The 23370-nt window shown below is 38.8% G+C and overlaps 1 protein-coding gene across 1 annotated transcript in view; it reads left to right on the top strand.

Moving 5' to 3' along the window:
• ABCA13 (ATP binding cassette subfamily A member 13) overlaps nt 1–6187 on the top strand; it is a 181546-nt gene extending 175359 nt beyond the window's left edge. The window contains exons 54-56 of the mRNA XM_054381689.1: nt 3495–3600; nt 4471–4608; nt 6098–6187. Of these exons, the coding sequence (XP_054237664.1) occupies nt 3495–3600; nt 4471–4608; nt 6098–6187 (334 nt within the window). The remainder of the gene's footprint in view (nt 1–3494; nt 3601–4470; nt 4609–6097) is intronic.
• Nucleotides 6188–23370: the final 17183 nt, after the last annotated feature.

Consider the following 23370-nt stretch of genomic DNA (forward strand, 5'->3'; position numbering starts at 1 on the left):
ATCATGTTCTGGCAGGCAGGTTGAGCTAGATGATCTTTCAAGTTCCCTTCCAACCCCTAGCATTCTGTGATTCTGTGATACTACAGGATGTTTCACTACTCAATGTGATAAACAACTAACAAGATTTTTGAGGGTTTTAGCACATATTTGGAAATCATGCCTAAATACTGAAATGCCTACATTCAGAGAGCGAGGCAAAGTTGTGTGTTTCTCCCAATTGGAGGTTTTGTTGAAGTGATAGAGTAGGAATTAACAGTGGAAATATCTTTGTTGAATAGGTTTGAAGAGGTGGTGATTCTTTTGCAGAAGGCAGCTGTTCAGCAGGTGTGCTGGCTCAACCAAAGCCGTGTTCATGACAATATTTCACTCCTAAGGTCTTAAAATATCAGACGCTAAAGTTTCAATGCTAACAGTGCTGATCAAACCAGATTGTACTGTTCTCTGCAATTCCACTTTGGGTTTCTGAATTAATTATATTATCTGAATCTGAGAGGAAAACAGAGTGGAAAAAAAAAAAGACAAAAAACGCTTCCATTGTTTCAGTTTGTTGCTGACTGCAACTTGCAAGCGGAAGTTTTTATAGCAAATCAGCTTACTCTATATTTGGAGAGCTCTGGTACTAAAGTGGATTAAAATATCAAGGTATAGAAGCATCATAATTTGACTAGCTAAAGGAAAAACCTATTTTAAAGCTGTTTATTTGTACCATGCTGGTGTTTATACTATTTACCACTTTGAATTAACTTAAAGTTTCACAGATTTCTGTCTTTGCTAACCAGGATTTTGATTAATTTTCCTTGGAAACTTCATTGCATAAATCAATTTTGTTTTATGAGACTGTTGAACATCTCCATGAGCCAGTATTTTTCAAAGTGTAATTCAATAGTGGCTGTGTAGAGATGACAAAAAACTGATCAGAATCTATGATCTCTTGTAAAATTTTGCCTCTGATTGGCTGCCAACTGACACCCTTGTTAACTATATCCATCTCTGTAACTTTTTTATTGTAATTTTTTTTTCCAGGGATGATGCTATACATTTCAAATATTTAATTAGAGATTTATTATGTGTTAATATTTTTTTTGCAAAACAGATCAGTCAGCCACTACATTGGATTCCACTTTATTCTAGACCTATCTGCTGCAACAGCACTGTTCATCTGTCAGGTCACATTTCCCAGAGAGTACTTGGTGCCCTGCAGCTTGGACCCAATACGATTTAATTCATATATTGTCCCTCAGAAACCAACAAAAAGGACACTGCCTCAAGAATGTTTCTTCTTACTCTCAAGCAACTCACTTAATTGTTGAAATAGCTGAAATTCCCTGAGATAGCTGAAAAAACAAACCAAAACACAAATCCGAAACGCAACAAAAGAAATCTACCCCCCAAAATGACCAAAATCCCCTGCCATAGTTTATTTGTAAAAGAACATTTCTGTAGAAGCTGCCACTCATACTAAAGTGTAGCAACTGCACTTGCGCTCTACACATGGAAACAGGATTCTTGACTGAGCAGACACTTGGAAATTATATTTTGATTTCACGTGAAATTCTTAATTGAATAAAATCTGCAGTGTAGTACTCTTTAGTGAGGAAACTTGCCTTACTCTGAAATCAGTGAAGACTTTGTTGTTGTAGACAAAGAGAGGCTCTAATCCAATATAAAATAAAAGTTAAAACCATTGAACTGCTATATGTGTATTGTAGATAAAGAGCATATGGTGCTTCATGTGAAGTATTTTGCCTGGGGTCACTCAGACAGTGGTGAAACTGGACTCAGAATTGTCCTTTCTAATTTTTATTACATTTTGATTGACAGTATGTAGTAATTATTATTTTTAAAAATATATTGGGAAAGGACAGCACTGTAGAGTGTGCCAGGATTTATATTGCTTTGATCACATAAACATGTGCTTCACACCTGTCAGATCCTGTCAGCTGCTACCCTGAATCACAAGTTGTATAAAGGGAAGACATGGGAGAGGAGAGTATTGGCATGAGAGAGTAATACAGAGGATAGTTGCTAGGACCTGAAGAACTGGATCAAAAGATTTGTCAATGAGTAATTATGGAGCTGGAGGCTGATGAAGAGGAAGTAATGCTGGAGTGAAGGGTGTGGGAATGGTGGTGGTCAGTGGGAAAACTGAGGAAGTGGCAGGTTTCTTCGGTAATGTGGGCAGTGAAATCTGAGCTCCATGTCCCTCTACCATCTCAGCCTTTCTATTGCTCTCTAGTATAGAGAGAACAGCAATGGAAGAGAAAATCTCTTCTGATTTAGCTCCTGCTGTTCTTTTATCCCGAGAAGATGAACCCAAAGGCAGGATGTGTAGCCACAAAGGAGGACTGGGTAGAAAGAAACACAGCAGCAGCCCCATGTCACCCTAGTTCTGCTCAGCTCTGCCCTTGCACCTTGCTCTGAGAACTGGTGGAGCAAAACTTTCATTGCTTAAGCAAATACACAATTTTCTAATATATATATGTAAGCAATATACAAACCATATAAGAATATGGCTGCCATTGTAGTGTTTATGGGTTTACTGTAACCTGCCCACCTATATATTTGCAGTGAGTAAATCTAATGAAAAATACTGTGATGGTTAGATTGTCTATACTTTTTTTCTCAGCATACATGTAATAAGAGAAATTCATACCCTTAATTTTGTGTAGCTTGTAGAACACAGTTTTACTCACATAGCTGAAGTATGAATATGAATGCACAGCTTTGGAAAAATAGTGTTACATGCCATTTTTTATCAGAAAAATTAAAGGATTTTTTTTTCTGTGTTTCTGATTGGCAATGTTTTGCTAACTATTCAAAGCAATATATCAATTAAAACAGTTTAGTTAAGTTCAGATACATTGAGTAGTGAAACATCCTTTAGTATCACAGAAGCACAGAATGCTAAGGGTTGGAAGGGACCTTGAAAGATCATCTAGTCCAACCCCCCTGCCACAGTAGGGTCACTTATACCAGATCACACAGAAATACATCCAGGCAGGTTTTGAATATCTCCAGAGGGGGAGACTCCACAACACCCCTTGGCAGCCTGTTCCAGTGTTCTGTCACCCTCACAGCAATTAGTTTTTCCTGCAATGTATTTGAAGAAACTCTTTCTTTTGTCTTTGACCTCCCTTGCAAGGTTGAATTCCAATGAGGCCTTAGCCTTCCTAGTTGCCTCCCTACATCTTCTGACAACAGTTTTATACTCCTCCCAAGTGGCCAGCTTCTCCTTCCATGATCTGTAGATTTTCTTCTTCCACTTGAGTAATTTTATACATAAACACAGCACGCTTCTGTTTGTTATCATTAATTTAACAACTTTTTCATTTAAATTCTATTCTTCAGTAGTATAATACTAAAACCACAGTGGCAGTCTAGTAGGTATACTTGATGTTATTTGATGTAATTATAGGAAAATCAATTGAAGCAAATATTCTTCTTGTCTTCTTCATGGGGACAAATAGATTTATGTTTCTGTGTATCATTTGCAGGTTTGGAGATGGCTATTCTATCAAGGTTTGGCTTAGTAAAGAAAGAAGATCTCAAAGAATGATTTTGGACTGTTTACAAATGCATTTTCCTGGAACACAATTTAAGGTACAGATAAAACTCCTTGTCATAGTGTTTTTTCTATGGCAGGATTGAGTATGGGGTGCTAAGAACCATGTATACATGTTTGGATATATTACCTTTTTGAAAAAAGTAAGTATGACCATTCTTTTTATTTTCCTGTTAAGCAATTCTTAAAAATCTGACTTGTGATATTGATTAAATCAACTCCAAACAGACATTTAGGCAGTGTGAGTAAATAGACTCTTTCTCTAAGTGAAAATTTCATTTTGCTTTAATTGTTGGTGAAGTTAAACTTGCCTTTGCATTCATCTGAAGTCAGAATGCAGTGTAGTTACTGAGACTACTTGTTTGATTTCTTTCTTATAAGGTCCAGAAATTAGAAGTCTTGCTCTTCACTGACATTCTGTTATTTGATACAAAGCCTTACAGAAGACCTGTAGTAATTACTTTCCAAGAGAAACTCTAGGGGCCTTTGATTATTTGTTTAGGGGGTTTTGTTTGTTTCTTTATTTTTATTTTATCTCTTTTAGGGAAAGAATCATATAAAACTACGTCTACTTTAGATATGAACCTATTTCTTTACATGTTTATCTGTGTGTATTCACTCAGTCTTTTCCTAGATTACATTGCAAAAGCACTAATCTGTTGAATTAAAAACCTTTAACATTTGTTCTAAATCTGTCTGTCTTTTATGAAACTAACAAAATGTCATCTCAGAACACGCACAAAATGTGTGCTGTGAGTACGAACATTTCTTTGTACAGCCAATGTAGACAAAATGTGTTAATCGGTAATGAGAGCCGACTGAAGCTAGAATTGCTTATGAGCATATGTAATTTCATGATCAAGTGTATTTACTTCTATTGTTTTTTAACATTTTTTGCTTGTTTTAAGGGACAACATCTTAATCTGCTCGAGTACCACGTACCACAAAGTCAGGGATGCTTAGCAGAGCTCTTCAGAGTCCTGGAGAATCACAAAGCTTTTCTCCAAATCAAGCATTACTCCATTAGCCAAACCACATTAGAGCAGGTATTCTTTTCTTTTGCTTGAGTTGATTTATTTTTCTTTTTACCCCTAAACATGTTGTGTACTGTAAATATTGATAGAATACTGCCATATCATTTGTTGGATTACTCAAATGTATGAGATATAGGAGCAGTTGCAGGACATCTCAAGTCTGCACAGTAAGTACATGAACCATACTGCTTTTATTCTGGAGGTGAGCACAGTGAGAACATCACAGTATGCTACATATTTGTGCTGTGCACAAGCACAAGCAGTGTTTAGATGGACCTAGACGTGTGCAGAATGAAAGGTATGAAAGTGAACTGCCACCTCTGCAGTCCAAAAATTGGTATTTTACTAATGTACTTGAAAAGACTGAACTAGTCTCTGTAAATTACAGTAAATCTTAGACTTACAGGATGTCTTCCTTTGAGAATTTTCTCTTGCAGTGAAAATCATGCTGCACATTAGTGAACAGTGGAAATGCACAAGTGGACAGAATATCTCCCACTACTAAAGGCTGTAAAATCCTATGTGGGCAAAAGGAAGAATAGAATGATGGCAATAACGGGATTTCTGGGTGGCAGTGAATGTGCTACAGTGTCTTCATGTGCAGTTTCTTGATATGTATTCTACAATCTGAGAGTCATATCTAGTCAAAATGCAAATTTTCCATGATGGTGTGAACTTATTCCTTTTCCCCATATGCAAATCACTGATGAAGTATTCTGATCTGTTAGCTGCTTGTAAATTATCTATTCACTGAATGGCTAAATATAGAGTAATTTTAGCCTGTTGATTGTTTGGGCATTGTTCACTCAAGCTTACTTCCTCTCCATTATTCGTAATGATTCATCACCTCAGTCACCTACCATTATTTCCTTTCCCTGATGAGTGCCAGTTTTAAACAGGAAAAGAGTTCTGAATAACAAACACTCGTATAACATATACGAAGTTTGCATATGAATATGTTCATTTGAATCAAAAATAGCCATCTTTCCTTCTACATGTCTTGCTGTCAAATAGTTGTGTGATTAAAAATAAGTGAGCCTCTCTGTAGTAAGAAAAATAAATCAAGGAGGCACATTAGCTGCTGAGTCCTCACTCTGCAATGTTCAGAAACATGCTTTCACCTTGAAATATCTAGACTGTCATCTGTTTGATAAGAAATTGCAGGCTCAAGTTCTTCTGGTATGTCATTTCAAAGCAAATGAAAACAATTGTTTCCCACTAACCTGTGCAGAGGTAAAACAGAGTTTTCATACATGTTAGTAACTCATTTTACCAGTATGTTTATAACTCATTAAGTACTGTGTATAGCTGGTGAGGTGAAGAGGGATTACTGCCAGAGTTTACAAAACACCTCTCTAGAAGAGTTCCCTCTACATGTATTATTGATGTTTTGTGTCACAAAAACTTGAGACCAACTGAAAAATATCATCAGCTGTGTCTCCAAAGTTTCAATTCAAGTACTGTTATTTTGAAAGTCCAACTTTTTTTCCATGTCTTACAGGTATTCATTAATTTTGCTACACAGCAGGAGGGAATCTCACATTCTTTGCAAGAATCTCCAATTGTTCGTAACGGCCACCTGCCAGTCTAGGCTCAGAGCAGAATACAGCTTCAGCAGATAATATGTGTGTTTATGTTTGCATATGTACATGGATTTTACATGTAATAACTTTTCAACTGTTAACTGGTTTCATGTAGACCAAAAAATCTGACAAAAAGTAATGCTCTGTAATTAACTGGAATTTTTATATTATAAATGACCCAATTCTAATAAGATGGGAGGGGTTCTTGGTGGCTCTGCATTCTACTACAGTATTTTTTTTGCATGAACACTTAATAACATAGTTTTTACTGACAAGGCAAGACCATGGAAGGTAGCAATAGTTAGGCTATCACCCAATAGTTGTATTTAATTGCACAAATTTGGAGTCTTTTGACTTCTGTATTAATTCAGTTCTGTGTTGTGACAAGTTATATCAGCCTTTTTATTGTGTATAGGATGTGCTATATTCTGTAAGATTTCATGTTAAAGAGATTATTAGTGGTCTAGTTTACCTCCCAGTAGCCTTAAGAAAATTTAACAAGGTTTTATAAATCACACTTTAAAATGAGTTTTCCCTTATGCCTACTTATGCTGGAGGAATTCTCAAGTATCTTTTCCTTTTTCCTTATCTTTTTGTTTCCTTTTGGTTTTATTTTTTTTTTCCTGAAAAGAATGTCAAAAACTTGTTTAATGGGCATGTTAAAGGAAAATAAGTATTGAGATGTTATGATACTAGATGCTGCAGAGAAGGACATAGCACATCCTTCAGTCAGTACATGCCTAAAAGATGTGAACATTTAATGGATAAAGACTTGTTGTGTATTATGGTGGGAGAAAAAAAAAATCAAAAATACTTTGGAGTAAAATGCTGCCTTTTCCAAAACAAGACTTTGGGGCTTCTGTGAAAAGTAGCTGATGCCACTTTTATTGGACTATGTTGTCTAATAGTTGAGACTGTCAAACCAGTTACTTAGAAGTGAATTGCTGCAATATTGTTCTGGGGTGGGCAGGCAATGGGGAATTGTACTTCAAGATGAAATAACTTGATTTTAAATAGACAATTTTGCAGTGCTGCTGCTCTATTCCCCTTCTGTATGATGGTGGAATATTAAAAAATATGTGTTTGTGGTTTAAGCTTTACAAGTGAGCTCAGAAGACTGTTTATTGAGGCTTGGTTTGTTGGTGTGGTTTTGGCCCACTATGCCTTTTCAAACTCAGAATTCAGGTTACCTATTTGTATAAAGGTGAAATTAGATCCTGAGAAAATTTTTTCAAAAGTGAACATTTACAGACTTGTTCTAAGTATACATATGGATCAGAGTGAGTGAGTTTATGAAACTGCTTTATCATTAGAATGGCTTGATATATACAATCTGCCACACAGAACTCTGCCATGCTCCTGAAGATCCAAAACACTGATGAGCCTTTAAACCCTGACAGTCACCATCCTAGTAGATATTTCATGGCACAAAGGGATGGCCAGGCTGGAGATGAAACCAGTTATCTTTAACTTCTGCACGAGACTGGGAGTGGAAATTTTCTGAGGTCTCCAGTTGGAACCAATGAGATCAATATAAAAAAGCAGAGTGTGAAAGAAGTAGCAGAGATGAAAAAAAAAGAAGGCAGATGCAGGAAATTTGGGCAGAAACAGGGGTATACTGTCAGAAAAATGTTTTGCTTAATTCCAGGATCCTAGGGTGGAAGAAACTGAATGTACAACGCACAGCCAAGCACCTTTGAATCATAGTCTGAAACTCTTAACAGAAGTTTAAGAAGCTCTTGCTCAGATGAAAAAAAATAGAAGAGAATATATGGCAAGATCAAGTTTATAGGACTTTTGGGTTATGTCTTGTTCTTTAAATTTCTGACACAATTATTGTTTGGAGTTTTTTTTTTTCTTTGTTTTTGATTTGGTTGGTTGGTTTGGGGTTTTGTTTGTTTTGTTTTTACAAACTAACACCTCTCTTTGAATCCTTACAAGTCCTTAAAACATGAAAGGTACACAAGGAAATTTAGCAGGTGAATTTGGAAAAGGAGATGGTGCCAGTTCTTGGGGTGTAAGGCAGTTGAGCTAAAAGGTGGCAGTTGTATAAAATTGTGATGAGTACCTATTCCTGCTTAGAGAGTATGCCAGGGAATTGAATTGTAGCTTGCTTAAACTAAGGGAAGTGTAAAAGCATGCAAGACTCACTGTGGTGAGACTGGAAATTGGTAGCTTAGCTGAATGCTTAGACAGGAGAGCTTTTGAAGGCCTTGGCTATGTAACACTAATTAAATGTAATTTTTTTTTCTGATTAAAACGTGAAAGATTACATTAGTTGAATAGTTGAATACAGTAAATAAGGTTTACTTCAGAAAAATTTCAGTGAGTAATTTCAGTTAACATTTTTTTCTTTTTAAAAATTGCTTCATATGCATCTCAAGAGATCCAATTTAATTATAGCCAAGTGTCAAATAATGTCTGTCTTTCAGTCCTTTATGGCTGAAGAAGGTAAAAATCTAATTGAATTCCAGTGTACTGGATTCTCTTTCAAAGGATGTTTTCTTTCTCCTTGACCTGCTCTTTTCCCCCCTCCCCCCCACCCCCCCACTCCTCTGGGCTCCAACACAGGAATTGGGTCCCTTATGAGATTGTTTGTTCTTGTGGAATTTGAATCACTAGTCTGAAATCTCATATATTAGGGAGTTGAATCTGACTCTTGCTGGAACTGTACTACTCCCATATCAGTCTAAACCAAATACTAATTTCCTAGCCTTTTCCCAGTAAGTAGTAAAGGTGACACTTTGAATTAATTTAATATGATTTAATTATTTTATGTCAACACTTTCAATTTTTCTTTCTAATGAATAGAGACATGAAGCTAGTAGTGCAAAGATCTTTCTTTAAGTGATTGAGAGTTGACTAAGTCAGACAGGTTCCCTGAGACCTATAACAACTAAAAAGAAAATGCTTCCTGAGCTGAGTGTTAGATAACTCACAAATAAAACCCATGCTGCAAATGCAATGAAGGTGGGCAACAGGGAAAGAGCAAAAACCTCAGCTATCTTATTTTTGCATGGAAAGGAGTACTGCTATCAACAGGCAAGGCATTGCTGAATGTTTTAATAGATGAATTCACTATGATATGAATTACTGAAAGAAATCAAAACTTTTTTCTTCTTAAATTTTTGTTCCACAGTAAATATTGTTCAAACAGAGCTCTTGTGTCTATTACTACATGGAAATACATGTTGGGATAAACCTAGCTCCTTCCACAATGGCTCTGTAAAAGCCAAAATCAGAATCATCTGCACTGTAGAAGTACATAGACATCTTTAGCTTAGCCTGAGAAATCACCAGTATTCGTACTCAAACCATAACACCCACAAAATACAAATGTTTAAGTCAATAGATAAGATTTCTATATGCACCTAATTTGTTCTAGCTATAGGACAGCAAACATACACAATTTTGCTGCCTGTTAGACTGCTGGTGCATGCCATGGACAAAGTAAAGTGCCTTAAAAATAGAATCCTCTAACTTTCTACATTAAAAGGTAAGATCAATCAGGAGTCATTCCATCTTCATGCTTAGACAATAAATGCTAGTTTATAATTAAGTGTAATGTACGTAGTTAAAGAGGAGTATTCAGTAATTTGTATGGAAATAGAGAACTTGCAAACTATTACATATAACATTTTGACACCACTCCGAATTCCTGATCTACATACCTTACTGTATGCAAAATACAGACCCTTCAGAAACCTCACCTCTACCCTCAGACTTAACTATTTGGAAACTTGATTCAACTTCCATAAAACATGAACATTTGTGATTATTTTTTTGTCTCTAATTTTATTCAGAGCTGGTTCTTAAGATTTTACTAATTATAGCTGAAAAATTTAGTGAAGGAGTCTGTGATGTTTATTTTGAATCAAATGAAATATGCATGTGATGATCTATCTGAGGAGTTATAGTCATCAAGTACTTTGTACCTAATGATAATTGTCTAATAAAAGGAACCTGAATTGTTTTCTTTGAAATCTGTTGTTATGAATAATTCTGTTAGCAACACGTGAATCTAAAACAGGTTGAATCTAGATGAAAGAGTATGCTAAGTATGTGAATAGTAAGAATCAAGGTCATGCACAACATTTTAAAGTGACTTTTGTTAACTTGTTTTTGTGTTTGTTTAGTTTTTTCCGCTTTCAAAGTTAACTAAGTGATTAGAAGTGGCACTTGCCAGTGGCAAACTATTCACTGAAAATGCTTGTTGATGACGCAGAGCTGAGACTGTTTACATGATGGTCGTTAACACAACCCTGTTCCCATTTTAGTAGTCTCTCTTTTACTAATTTCAGGTCTTTTATGAACTTGTAGTAAAAGTTAAGGCACAGAATTCGATTGTATTTTCAAGACTTTGCAAGCTGTTCAATTAAAAATAGAATTTCTAGATATTCAGCAGCTGGGTAACACAGATAAACTTAAGTATTTGTATATATACATTTCTATTTTTTTAAAAAAAGTAGATTTTAAAAATAACATTCACATAAATGTCTTACAAAGTTGTGAGTTTGTGTGCATACATAGTACATAAACTTCTACCTCAAATCTACGTGTGAATAAATAAGTCCACAATTATACATTTCTAATTGTGAAAAGAATAGGTATACCTTTAAGCCATCTGGAAACTCTTGATTCCATAGTCCTGACTATTATCCAAGCTATTTCTTTTATTCATGCTAACTGTAAGAAAAGCATAACTATTTCCATCTTTACATTTCCAAATTTCTGACAGGTAAATTTCAGTTACAATGTCATTTTGTTCATGAATTTGAAGTGGGCCTTGCCCCAGTTCCAGGTTAAATAATAATCAAAATAAATCAAGAACTCTGCAATGACTGAAGGCATGGAAGGAATGGAGGGATACTGTTCAATGGGTATGTAATCTTGAACCTCATAGCCATCATATAATACGAGAAACACAAAATAACTTACAACAAATGGCTACTATTCAAGAAGTTTAGTTAGAAATATATATGATTGCAAGACTTCCTGTCACTTAGGTGAAAAAAGTTCCTTTAACTTTTCATCCATTTTTGTTTTTATAGGAAACCAGCAAAATATCCCAGAGAAATCTCATTGCTTTTCCCCTTTATGAACTCTGTATCAGAAGTAAAGATATTACTTCTAGTATTACAGTTAAACAAATACAAATCCTCCAAAGTTAGGTCTGATCCAGTGCAACCCTATACTAGCAGTGTCTTACAGATCTATCTTTTAAAATTCCTTCATATCTACCCTTTCGTTGTGCCAAAGAAGTAGGTATTATCTGGATCAGATGGAGAAGGTGATTGGAGACATTTTCTACAATGGTACAGTCTTATTTTGAGTAAATTGTGGTAGATAAGAATGGACTGTGAAAACTGCAGTCCAGTTGTCTGACGTGCCCTGAAGGCATGACAGTCCATGATTCAAAAACTTAGAGTGTAAGTGGTCAAAACAGTTTAGGAAACAAGAAAGTAAGCACAGAATGACTAAATCACTTGTCTGTGATTGCAAAGGAGGATAGTGGCAAAAAGAGGAAAAGGACTCTTCCCCCCCACCCTCCCAATATTATTAGAGCACATATAAAATCTTGTTATTGAGTTTAGAGACAGGCATTTTACCTGAGTACCTGGATTTTTTCAGTCCATTGGTCATGTATTCAAGTTTCACTGTACTTATGACTAAATAGAAGAAGACTCTGTATCTTAGTGGATTTGAAAATGAGATACAGAGTCTTATCCATCTGTCAGTTCTTCAAACCTAGCTGGTGTAAAAAGCCAGACCAAAAAAGTATGAGAGGAAAGAGGGAACAGAGTGAAACAAAAAGCTTTTCTGAGAGAATTTGTATTGCTGTAAGATTGAAGTAGAGGAACCTTGCAGGTAGCCTGCCAGCAGTGTGATCTTAGAGCCAGAGAAATTTGAAAAAGATCATATAAAATATTTTGTGGAGGAAAAGATAGGGCTTTTATAAGGCAGGAAAGAAAATCTTTAATATTGGAAAAGAAACCTGGCATAATTCAACATTCTTCTCCTTTTTTAATGTCTATGAACACTACGAAACCTTGCTAGGCCAACTTTATTTTCCATTTGGAGGGTTGCTCATGATATATGAATTTAGCTGATATTGTGTTGATCACCTACAAATCTGCTTATTTCTAAGGCTTTTTCTTGATTTTTAACATCCTGTTGCCCAAGAAAAAGAATGTTTAGGATGAAACATTGACACATCGAGATGGTAGAATTATGCATTCCCAGGTAAGTGTGAATCAATAGAGCATCAGGACCTGGCCTTCAATGGAAACTGGGCTACTTCAGTGCTGTGGGTTGACCCTGTTTGGACACCAGGTGCTCAACAAAGTGACCCTATCAGTCCCCTCCTCAGCTGAACAGGAGAGAAAAAGCTTATGGGTCAGAATAAAGACAGGGATATTGTTCAGCAATTATTGTAATGGGCAAAACAAACTCGACTTGAGAAAATCAGTTTATTTCCAATTAAATCAGAGTAGGACAATGTGAAATCCAAATCTTAAACCACCTTGCCACTCTCTCCCTTCTTCCTGGATTTAGCTTCACTATGAAGTTCTCTTCCTCCTCTCTCACAGTAGCACAGAGAAGTGGAGATTGTGGTACATTCATCACACATTGTCTCTTCTACTCCTTCCTCACAGTCTTCCTATTCTTCAGCATGAGGTCCCTCCTACAGAAGACTCTGCTCCACGAACTTTTCTGATGTGACTACTTCCCAGGGGCATAGTCCTTCAGGAGCAAACTACTACAGTGTGCGTTCCCCATGGGTTGCAAGTACTTCCAAAAAACCTGCTTCACCGTGGGCTCCTCTCTCCATGGGTCTTCAGGTCCTCCTAGGAGCCTTGTTCAGCATGGTCTTCCCATGTGGTCAGAGCCTCCTTTGGACATCCACCTATTCTGGGATGACATCCTGCATGGGCTACATGTTGATATCTGCACCACCATTGACCTCTACCGGCTGCAGGGGGACAACCTGCCTCACTGTAATCTTCACCATGGGTTGCAGGAGAATCTGCTTTGGTACATGAGGCGTCTCCTCCCACTCTGTGTTCACTGACCTTGATATCTGCAGAGTTGTTCCTCTCTCTGCCTGCAATTGCTGTCGCACAGCAAGTTTTTCACCTTCTTGAATATGTCATCACAGAGGTGGTGCTACCATCACCAACGAGCTTGTCCTTGGCCAGCAGCAGGTCTGTCTTGGAGATAGCTGGCATTGGATCTATCAGATACACAGGAAGCCACTTCTGCAGCCCCCTCACTACCAAAGCTTTGCCATGTAAACACAATACATTCAGAATATCACAGAGCTTCAGCCTACGTTTTCATTGCTATTGCTTGTGCTGATTTTTCTTGCCATACACATCTCTACAAAGAATGAGTAAAATTCTGTTTTCTCAAAAATTTAATTCACTATTTTCCTATCATAGTTCATTTAGAGATTGTCAAAACTTTAGCAAAATAGCTTACTTTGCCTGCTCCACCATCCAGGGAGTCAGTCTGAATCTTCAAGAAGACATAATGAGCAAAAAAAAAAAAAAAAGTGTAGATTTAAATTAGATATGAAGGAGAAATTCTTTACTCTGGGGGTAGTGAGTCACTGGAACAGTTAGCCCAGAGAAGATGTGGATGCCTCCTTCTTGAAGGTATTCAAGGTCAGACTGGATGGAGCTTTGAGCAGCCCGATCTAGTGGAAGGTGTCCCTGGCCTTGGCAGGGAAGCTAGAATTAGATGATCTTTAAGGTTCCTTCCAATCCAAACCATTCTATGATTCCATGATTTTCCTGTTTATATAACACCATATCATTTTCTACTCACTTGCCTCCCTCATACCCTGTTACTTAGTTCCTGCTCATATGATCATGAATTTATTCCCATATGTATGTCCTGTTTATAATTAGATTATATCTAATAATATATCTAATAGTTAAAAAAATGTATGTGTTACACAGCATTTAATATAAATTTTTAATTCATCTTCTAATGAAGTTTTGGTAAGAAGGCAGAGAGGAGACTTTTGGCTTTAAGAGTATGATGAAATGTGATGCAGTGTTTGAGGAAGAACTGGCTATGCATATTATTAAAAGCTGACTAGAGGCTACAACTTGATTATACAAAAAGGTGTTATGAAAAGAAATAAAGGGCAAAAGAACAGTGATACTCAATTTCTACAAACATTAACAAGCCTTAAATTACTAATTTGCAATTACAGTTCACTGAATTAGCTACATGAATACAATAAAGCGTGTTCTCTCAGGCAGGTTCTCAACAAGGGTGTTAGAAAAGAAAGGTTAGAGAGGGCAAAGAATGAGTACCATTGTTTTGAACTTGTTCAATACATTGATACATTGATTGACTTTTCATGTCCTCTGTGCCCTTTTGTCTTTCTTTGTCTTCTGTGCCTCATACCTAAAGATGAGAGTAGCAGGAGTGCCAAGGATCTGCTATGAGTCTGAATTCAAGGACGAAGTCTGACAGCAAATATGGGATCTCTGACAGATCTTGGATGTGAAAAACTTGCCCTAAACTATCGTTGTAGGGAATACTAATGAGCTGGGACATCTTTTTCTGTTGATCATTATTTTGCTTCATTTCTGCTAAATCATTAGAATATTTTCTCTAGATAAATGTGCTGCTCTTGGAGAACACTTGCAATGTCTTTCTTCTGTTCTGCTCAGTACCAGATCTCATGCTTGCTCTTATTTTAGTGTCTTCCATCAGAGGGTGCACTAGGAGGTGTTAGAGAAAAAATGCTTTGCTCAGGAAGACTCAAAAGAAAACATTGGTGCTTTTCACTATTTCAAAAAAATGTGTGCAGTGCTTGATTTATTAGATAATGTCTCCTAGTAGCTGCATTCACAATACTTTCAGAAAAAAAGAATCATAGAAAGTAAATTTTGTGGCTGTTTGAGTCAACACTTAAGATTCAAAGGTGACAGTCAGAGTTGTCTTTGCTCCATCACTCCTTGGGCATTGCCCAGGTGCCCGATCAGATCTAAGTGCTAGAGTTTCAACATGATTCTTCAGTAGCTGCAGAAAGTTATGGAGGGCTTTTGCCAGCTAATTTTCATTGATAACTTTACAAAATTGGTTACTAGACTTTTTTCATGTGACTGTGGAAGTGGTGGAAAATGTGCATGTTTCACAGAAAGGTCATTATTAACACAATCAAGATGCCAAATAGTAAAAGTTTGTCAAAAGTTTTTGGCTTGTTTTTGGGCTTTTATTCAGTGGGTCTGAGCAGTGTTGGAAATCTACTATAAAATTAATTTCTTCTGTTCAAGGTTTGAATTTTTGGAGGCCAGAATAGGTGAGGCTGTGATTACCAGTCTGACTGGTTGGTCCTTTCCTCCTGAACTCAATGGGAAGTATAGAAATGCATGAAATGGTGCAGATGACTCCAGTTGTGGCATTTCCTGCCTTTGTTGCTAAGCAGCACATAAAGTAGTTATGACACTGATTTAAATCACAGTAATGGAGAGTGGCATAAAAGCAAACAGTATTTTGCATGTAGTCTTTTGGCTTTAATGAATCCCAGAGGCAGTGTAGCAGTCCAAGTCTTAATTATATTATGAAGTAAAACCCTGATGGCAAGAGCTTTCTCTAAAGGACAATGCCTGCCTAGAAAAGCTAATATACGAGGTGTAAAATAAATAGAGAAATGTCTGAAAACAATGGCAGTACATCAGTGAGCACAAAGAAACCAAAGATGTGCTCTTTCATGTACTTTGTTCCAGAAGAAAGCATGTATGTTAACTAGCAGCACTGGAAAAGCAGGACTGTGATTGTTTGGGATATAATAGTTCTTTTTTCTCTTTTATTTTGTTAAGGAAAAGGAACAAACCTTACATAGACTTGTCATCTATTGTAATATGCAATTGTTAGGGTCATCTAGTCTGCAATTATGAAATTTAGCTACTGAAAAGCATTGCCATTTATGTTTTGCAAAGAATAACGAATATTCTTTGATGAAAGACTGCTTAAATACAGGCCATTTTTATAGAATCACAGAAAGGTTTGGGTGGGAAGGGACCTCCCAAGGTCATCTAGTCCAACTCCCCCGTAATAAGCAGGGACATCCTCCACTAGATCAGGTTGCTTTGAGTCTTGTCAAGCCTGACCTTGAATATCTTCAAGAATGGAGTCTCAACTACCTCCCTGGGCAACCTGTTCCAGTGTTCCACCACCCTCATGCTAAAGAACTTGTTCCTAACATTCAATCTAAATTTATTCTTCTCTAATTTAAAATCGTTGTCCCTTGTCCTGTCACTACAAGTATTTATATACAGTCCCTTTCCATCCCTCCTGTAGGGCCCCTTCAGGTAGTGGAAGGATGCTATTCGGTCTCCCCTGGAGCCTTCTCTTCTCCAGGCTGAACAACCCCAGCTCCCTCAGCCTGTCCTCTCAGCAGAGGTTGTTCTGGGTTTTTATTTGTTATTCACACTTCCTTTCTTTATTCCTTATATTTTCTTTTCGGTATTTTTTGGGGGGAGAGGAGGTGTGTGTTTTGGGTAGGTTTTCTGATTCGGTTTTTTTTTTTTTTCCATTTAGGAAAGCAGAAAGTTGGTAGCAAAAGTAGATGAATAAATATTTTAACTGTGAAGTTTTTCAGACAAAATCGAGGATCTTTTCAAACAATACAAAATATATTTTTTGTTTTGTTTTTGTTTAATGAATAAAAATTACTCTGAAAATTAATGTTTTTTGTTCCTTTCCTTTGCAAATTCTATGCTTTTATACTGTACAGATTTGACCAAATAAATACAAATGCTTATTTTGATAATAGATATATTCATTAATGTTGTATTTAACTTCTGTGTTTCTACCTTGTAAGTGCAGAAAAAATATTTACTGAGTTTAAACCTTCATCTTATTTAAACACATTGTATTGCCTTTTCTTACCAAAACACAATAAAACAAAATACATGAAGTATTATTCATTAGCTAAAAGGAAATGTATTTTAGGCAGATATGAATAACAGATTAGAAGAATCTTTACTTCACTTTTATCTTGTTTTGATCTGACGTGAAACTATGAGCAGCCAGAAACATTAAGATTGGGAGGAAATAAGGATGACTATTTTCTTGATTCACAATGAACTGGTTTTTCTAAAGAAGGGAATATCACCCTGTTTGTTAAACCAACATTCTGTGGACCCTTTAAAACATTTTGAGTTAGAATCATAACTCAAGGAATTGTCAAGGATCATCCAGTTTCAACCCCCCTGCCATGGGCAGGGACACCCTCCACTAGATCAGGCTGCTCAGAGTCACATCCAGCATGGCCTTAAAAACCTCCAGGGATGAGGCTTTTATCATCTCCCTGGGCAACCTGTTCCAGTGTCTCACCACCCTCATGGTGAAAAACTTCTTCCTAACATCCAATACGAATCTACCCACTTATAGTTTTGCTCCATTCCCCCTAGTCCTATCACTATCTGACACCCTAAAAAGTCCCTCCCCAGCTTTCTTGTAGCCCCCTTCAGATACTGGAAGGCCACAACAAGGTGTCCTCATAGCCTCCTCTTCTCCAGGCTGAATAGCCCAAACTCTTTCAGTCTGTCTCCATAGCAGAGGTGCCTCAGCCCTCTGATCATCCTCGTAGCCATTCTTTGGACATGTTCCAGCTCATCCAGATCTTTCTTGTAATAGGGGCTCCAGAACTGGACCCAGTACTCCAGGTGGGGTCTCACTAGAATGGAGTAGAGGGGCAGAATCATCTCCCTCAACCTGCTGGCAATGCTTCTTTGGATGAAGCTGAAGTTGTGATTTCCTTTCTGAGGAAATCTTAAGAGGAAGATGAATAGATGAATGCCTTCAGCAAACAGATGAAACAATTACAGGAAGAAAAATACACCATCACTTGAAGACCTTGCTGTGATGGTTTGAATCAGGACAAAAAGGGGTCAAAATGAACCAGCAGGTTAATCTGTCTATTTTCCCAACACAGAAGTGAGGGAAAAGTAACACTCAAAACACTTGAGACCGAGGAAAAAAAAAAGAAAAGAAAAATAAAAAAGGGCTTACTGATCAAAGCCAGATCAACATAGTACAGAATGCATACTTCCCTTAGCCTATTTGCAGAAAAAGCACAGCACAAAGCAGCAGCAAGCAGAAGCAAGACAGCCAAAAGCCCAAGCCAGAAAACTACTCCCCCATCCCTCCATGTCTCCCTGCCAACCCAGTGGAAAAGACAAACAACAAAGAATCCAGAACCCAGAAGCAGCAACTGGAACAGGAAGCCTCCCATATTGCAATCTGAACTTCAAGCCCCATACTTTGCTCCAGTTAGCACTTTCATTTTTGCAGCTGGCATGACTGCAGCATGGTATGAACAATAGCAGCAGGTTTGACTCAATCTGTGACACTTGCACTTGTTCTTTTAGCTTTTTCTAGCATATTTTTCATCAGGTTGTAATCATAAAAGGGTTTTCCAGGAGCTTGTCATATGTCAGAAGTGTCAAGACAGAGTCTGAGGTTGCCTTCCCATCCTTGATATGAGCCTTACCCTGATTTAAGGCTATCCTCAGATTTGGCAACACTTGCATGAGTCCATCTGCACTTGGGCATCCACAAATTGAGTTTCACCAACAGGTGTTTCTCGTGATCTCCCTTGAATTCTGAAACAAAATTCTGAAGTAGGTTGTTAGGGTTGTGTTTGGACTACCTAATCTTCCAACTCAAAACATTTTATGATTCTTATTATATCTTCAGTGGCATTGTTTACTGGATCATACCAACATGAATTATTCCATTATTTGTTGACTTATGTGTATAGTTTCCTCCTCTCAGAAACTGTGACATTAGCCTTGCTAAGCTGAACAACTTCTAATAACACTTAAGAACAAACGGAGGCAAAGCTGCATCAGCTTCAACACACACAAGGGAAGTACATGTGCATTCTCACTCCATTGCTTTGAAAATCAGTGTCCAAAACACATCCTTAGCATTGGAGCATGAGAAGTAACTACACAAGAGAATGAAGACAAATTAAAATAATTTTATCATTGAATATTGATAAATTCTTTGAGACTTTCTACAATGCCATGCTTTCACCCAGGGGAAATCATGTTTGACCACCCTGATGGCCTTTTATAAGGACATAACCCGGTGGATAGATGATGGCAGAACAGTGGATGTGGTTTATCTTGATTTCAGTAAAGTATTTGACACACTCTTCCACAGCATCCTTCTGGTCTGGATGATCAGGTAGTGAGGTGGATTGTGAACTGGTTGAAGGAAAGAAGTCAGAGACTTGTGGTCAATGGAGTCTAGTTGGAAGCCTGCACCTAGTGGAGTCCCTCAGGGGACAATACTGGGGCCAATACTGTTCAATATATTCATCAATGACCTGAATAAGGGTACAGAGTGCACTGTCAGCAAGTTTGCTGATGACACCAAACTGGGTGGAATGGCTGACACACTGGAGGGTTGTGCTGCCATTCAGTGAGACACAGACAAGATGAAGACTTGGGAGGGCAGAAATTTAATGACATTTAAAAAAGGTAAGTGTAGAGTCTTGCACCTGGGAAAAAACAATGCCATGTATCAGTATAGGTTGGGGCCTGACCTGTTGGAGAGCAGTGAAGGGGAAAGGGACCTGGAGGTCCTAGTGGATGGAAGGATGACCACGAGCCAACAATGTGCTCTTGTGTCCAAGAAGGCCAATGCCATTCTGAGGTATATTAGAAGAGGTGTGCTCTGCCCTGGTGAGGCCACATCTGGAATACTGTGTCATCATGTGTGTCGGTGTGAGCTGAAATTCCCCCCCCACCAACAATAACCAGGCTAGCCCAGTCTGGAAGCAAATGAAAAGCTGTATTTACAAGCAAAGTCTAAAATCTACAATGAAATGCAATGGATATGTACAAATATACAAAATTCACAACATTCACAAATATATACAATCAACAGAAAAAGCACAACCGATCTCCCTTTGCTTCCCCCCAAGGGGACCCTCCCAAAGGGGCCTCTCTCTCTCCCAGGAGCATCCCCCCCAGACCCCCCTGGACAGAGAAGCAGAGTTAGTTAAGCAGAAAGTTGTTAACTTAGCTGCCAAGGTCAGTACGTGTTATCTTCAGCCAGAAGAGAAGAAGAAACAGCAGCCAGACAGCCCAGCAACTGCCCCCACTGCCGAACGCAGAATGTGCCGAATGCCTACTTTGTTTTGGGTAATAGTTCTTAAACATTTCTATCTATCCAACGGAAGTGTTTAGAACAATCGTTATTTTGCTTTCTTACACCCAATAGTGACTTATTTACATTCTTTCACTTTCTCTGTTCTGAACTTTGCAAGGAAAAATTAAAAAGACAGTTTCAAACCATCACAGTCCACCCCTTCTAAACAATTCCATTGGCTGCTACTATCATTTATCTAATCTAAAATAATATCTACAACAATAGGTGAATAAAGACCATAGTCCATTCCGGCTATCTCAGATGTAGATGATTCAAAAGAGTCAAATCACAGGAAAAACAGCAAACAGCTTGTTTCCTCGCAGATGGAGCGAAGGAAGGAACAGGGACTCTCAGGTGACTCAGGGCTCTCAGGGTTCGTGCACCGTAGATCTCATAAACTCTCCTCTTGGGCGCGATGCTGTATCTGCGCAACACTCTGAATTTAACCGCTCTCAGCCAAAGCTAGATTTCTTTGTGGAATACACTGAATTTCACCATTTTCTTGCATTACCCAATAGGTGTGACCAGGACCTTCAGCAGAAACCACCCCTCGGACAGGTTTGGCCTCTCCTGAAGGAGAAAATACCCAAACAGTTTTGCCTAACAGATTCTTTTCTCTGATAACAGGAACTCTATCACCTTCCTCCTTTCGCAACAAATCTGATTGGGCAGGTCCAGCTCGATTCACTGAACCTCTACTATTCACCAACCAGGTTGCTTGTGCTAAATGTTTCTCCCAGTTTTTCAAAGATCCACCCCCCATGGCTTTGAGAGTGGTTTTCAGCAAACCGTTGTAGCGTTCGATCTTCCCTGCAGCTGGTGCATAGTAGGGAATGTGGAATATCCACTCGATGCCGTGCTCTTTGGCCCAGTTTTTTACAAGATTGTTCTTGAAATGAGTTCCGTTGTCTGACTCAATCCTCTCTGGAGTTCCGTGTCTCCACAGGATTTGTCTCTCCAGGCCAAGAATGGTGTTACGTGCAGTTGCATGAGGAACTGGATAAGTTTCCAGCCATCCAGTGCTTGCCTCTACCATAGTCAGCACATACTGCTTACCAGATTGAGAACGAGGTAGAGTGATGTAGTCAATCTGCCAGGCTTCACCATACTTGTACTTGGACCATCGGTCACCGTACCACAAGGGCTTGATCTGCTTTGCCTGCTTAATAGCAGCACAAATGTCACAGTCATGGATGACTTGTGTGATAGCATCCATGGAAATGTCAATGGATCTGTCACGAGCCCATCGGTAGGTTGCATCTCTGCCTTGATGTCCTGACGAGTCATGGGCCCACCGAGCTAAGAACAGCTCACCTCGGTGTTTCCAGTCAAGATCAGGATCAGGATCAGAGTTTGTGTCCACTTGGGAAACTCTTGCAGCTAGATCTGCCTGATGGTTGTGTTGTTGTTCCTCAGTAGCTTTGCTCTTAGGAATGTGAGCATCGATGTGTCTCACTTTCACTGGGATTCTCTCAATGCGAGCAGCAATGTCTTGCCACAGATCTGCAGCCCAGATTGGCTTTCCTTTCCTGTGCCAGCCATTCTTCTTCCAGTCTTTCAGCCAACCCCACAAGGCATTGGCTACCATCCACGAGTCGGTGTAGAGATAAAGCTTTGGCCATCTCTCACGTTCAGCTACGTTAAGAGCTAGCTGGACAGCTTTTACCTCTGCGAATTGACTGGATTCTCCTTCTCCATCTCTCGCTTCTGCAACTCTGCGCATTGGGCTCCACACTGCAGATTTCCATCTCCGCTTGTTCCCAACAAGACGACAGGAACCGTCTGTGAACAAAGCATATCTCTTTTCATCATCAGACAGATCACTGTAAGGAGGAGCTTCCTCAGCACGAGCTACTCTCTCCTCTGGAGGTTTAGCACAGCTTGTGCCTTCTGGCCAGTTTGTGATCACCTCCACCAAACCAGGCCTTTCGAGATTTCCCATTCGAGCTCTCTGTGTTATCAGAGCCATCCACTTAGACCAGGTAGCATCTGTTGCATGATGTGGTGAAGAACCTTTGCCTTTGAACATCCAATTCAGAACTGGCAATCTAGGAGCTACAAGAAGTTGTGACTCAGTTCCAATCACTTCAGAAGCAGCTTTCACTCCTTCATAAGCAGCTAAAATCTCTTTCTCTGTTGGAGTGTAGTTTGCCTCTGAGCCTCTGTAGCCACGACCCCAGAAACCAAGAGGACGTCCTCGTGTCTCCCCTGGAGCTCTTTGCCATAAGCACCAGGTTGGACCATTGTCACTGGCGGCCGTGTACAGAATGTTCTTAATGTCTGGACCAGTTCGGACAGGTCCCAGACCCATCGCTTGGACTACCTCTCACTTGATCTGGTCAAAGGCTGCTTGTTGCTCAGGACCCCATTGGAAACTGTTTCTCTTTCGAGTCACATCATAGAGAGGTTTCACAATCTGACTGTATCCAGGAATGTGCAGTCTCCAAAATCCCACTATGCCTAAGAAACGCAGAGTTTCTTTCTTGTTGATGGGATTTGCCATAGTGGAGACTCTGTTTATTACATCCATTGGGATGTGACGGCGACCATCTTGCCACCGCACTCCCAGAAACTGGATTTCTCTGGCAGGTCCTTTCACCTTGTCTCGCTTGATAGCGAAACCAGCTTGCAAGAGAATGTCAAGGATTTTGTTACCTTTCTCGAAGACTTCTTCAGCAGTCTCACCCCAGACGATGATGTCATCGATGAACTGAATGTGTTCTGGAGCTCCACCTTTCTCCAAAGCATCATGGATCACTGCATGGCAGATGGTTGAACTGTGAATCCACCCCTGGGGCAAACGATTGAATGTGTACTGAATGCCTCTCCAGGTGAAAGCAAACTGAGGCCTGCATTCCTCTGCTATGGGAATAGAGAAGAAAGCATTAGCAATGTCTATGGTAGCATACCATTTGGCCTGCTTGGATTCCAGCTCATATTGGAGTTCCATCATGTCTGGTACAGCTGCACTCATGGGTGGAGTTACTTCATTCAAGGCACG

Source organism: Indicator indicator, chromosome 6, assembly GCF_027791375.1.
Source record: "Indicator indicator isolate 239-I01 chromosome 6, UM_Iind_1.1, whole genome shotgun sequence".
NCBI lineage: Eukaryota > Metazoa > Chordata > Aves > Piciformes > Indicatoridae > Indicator > Indicator indicator.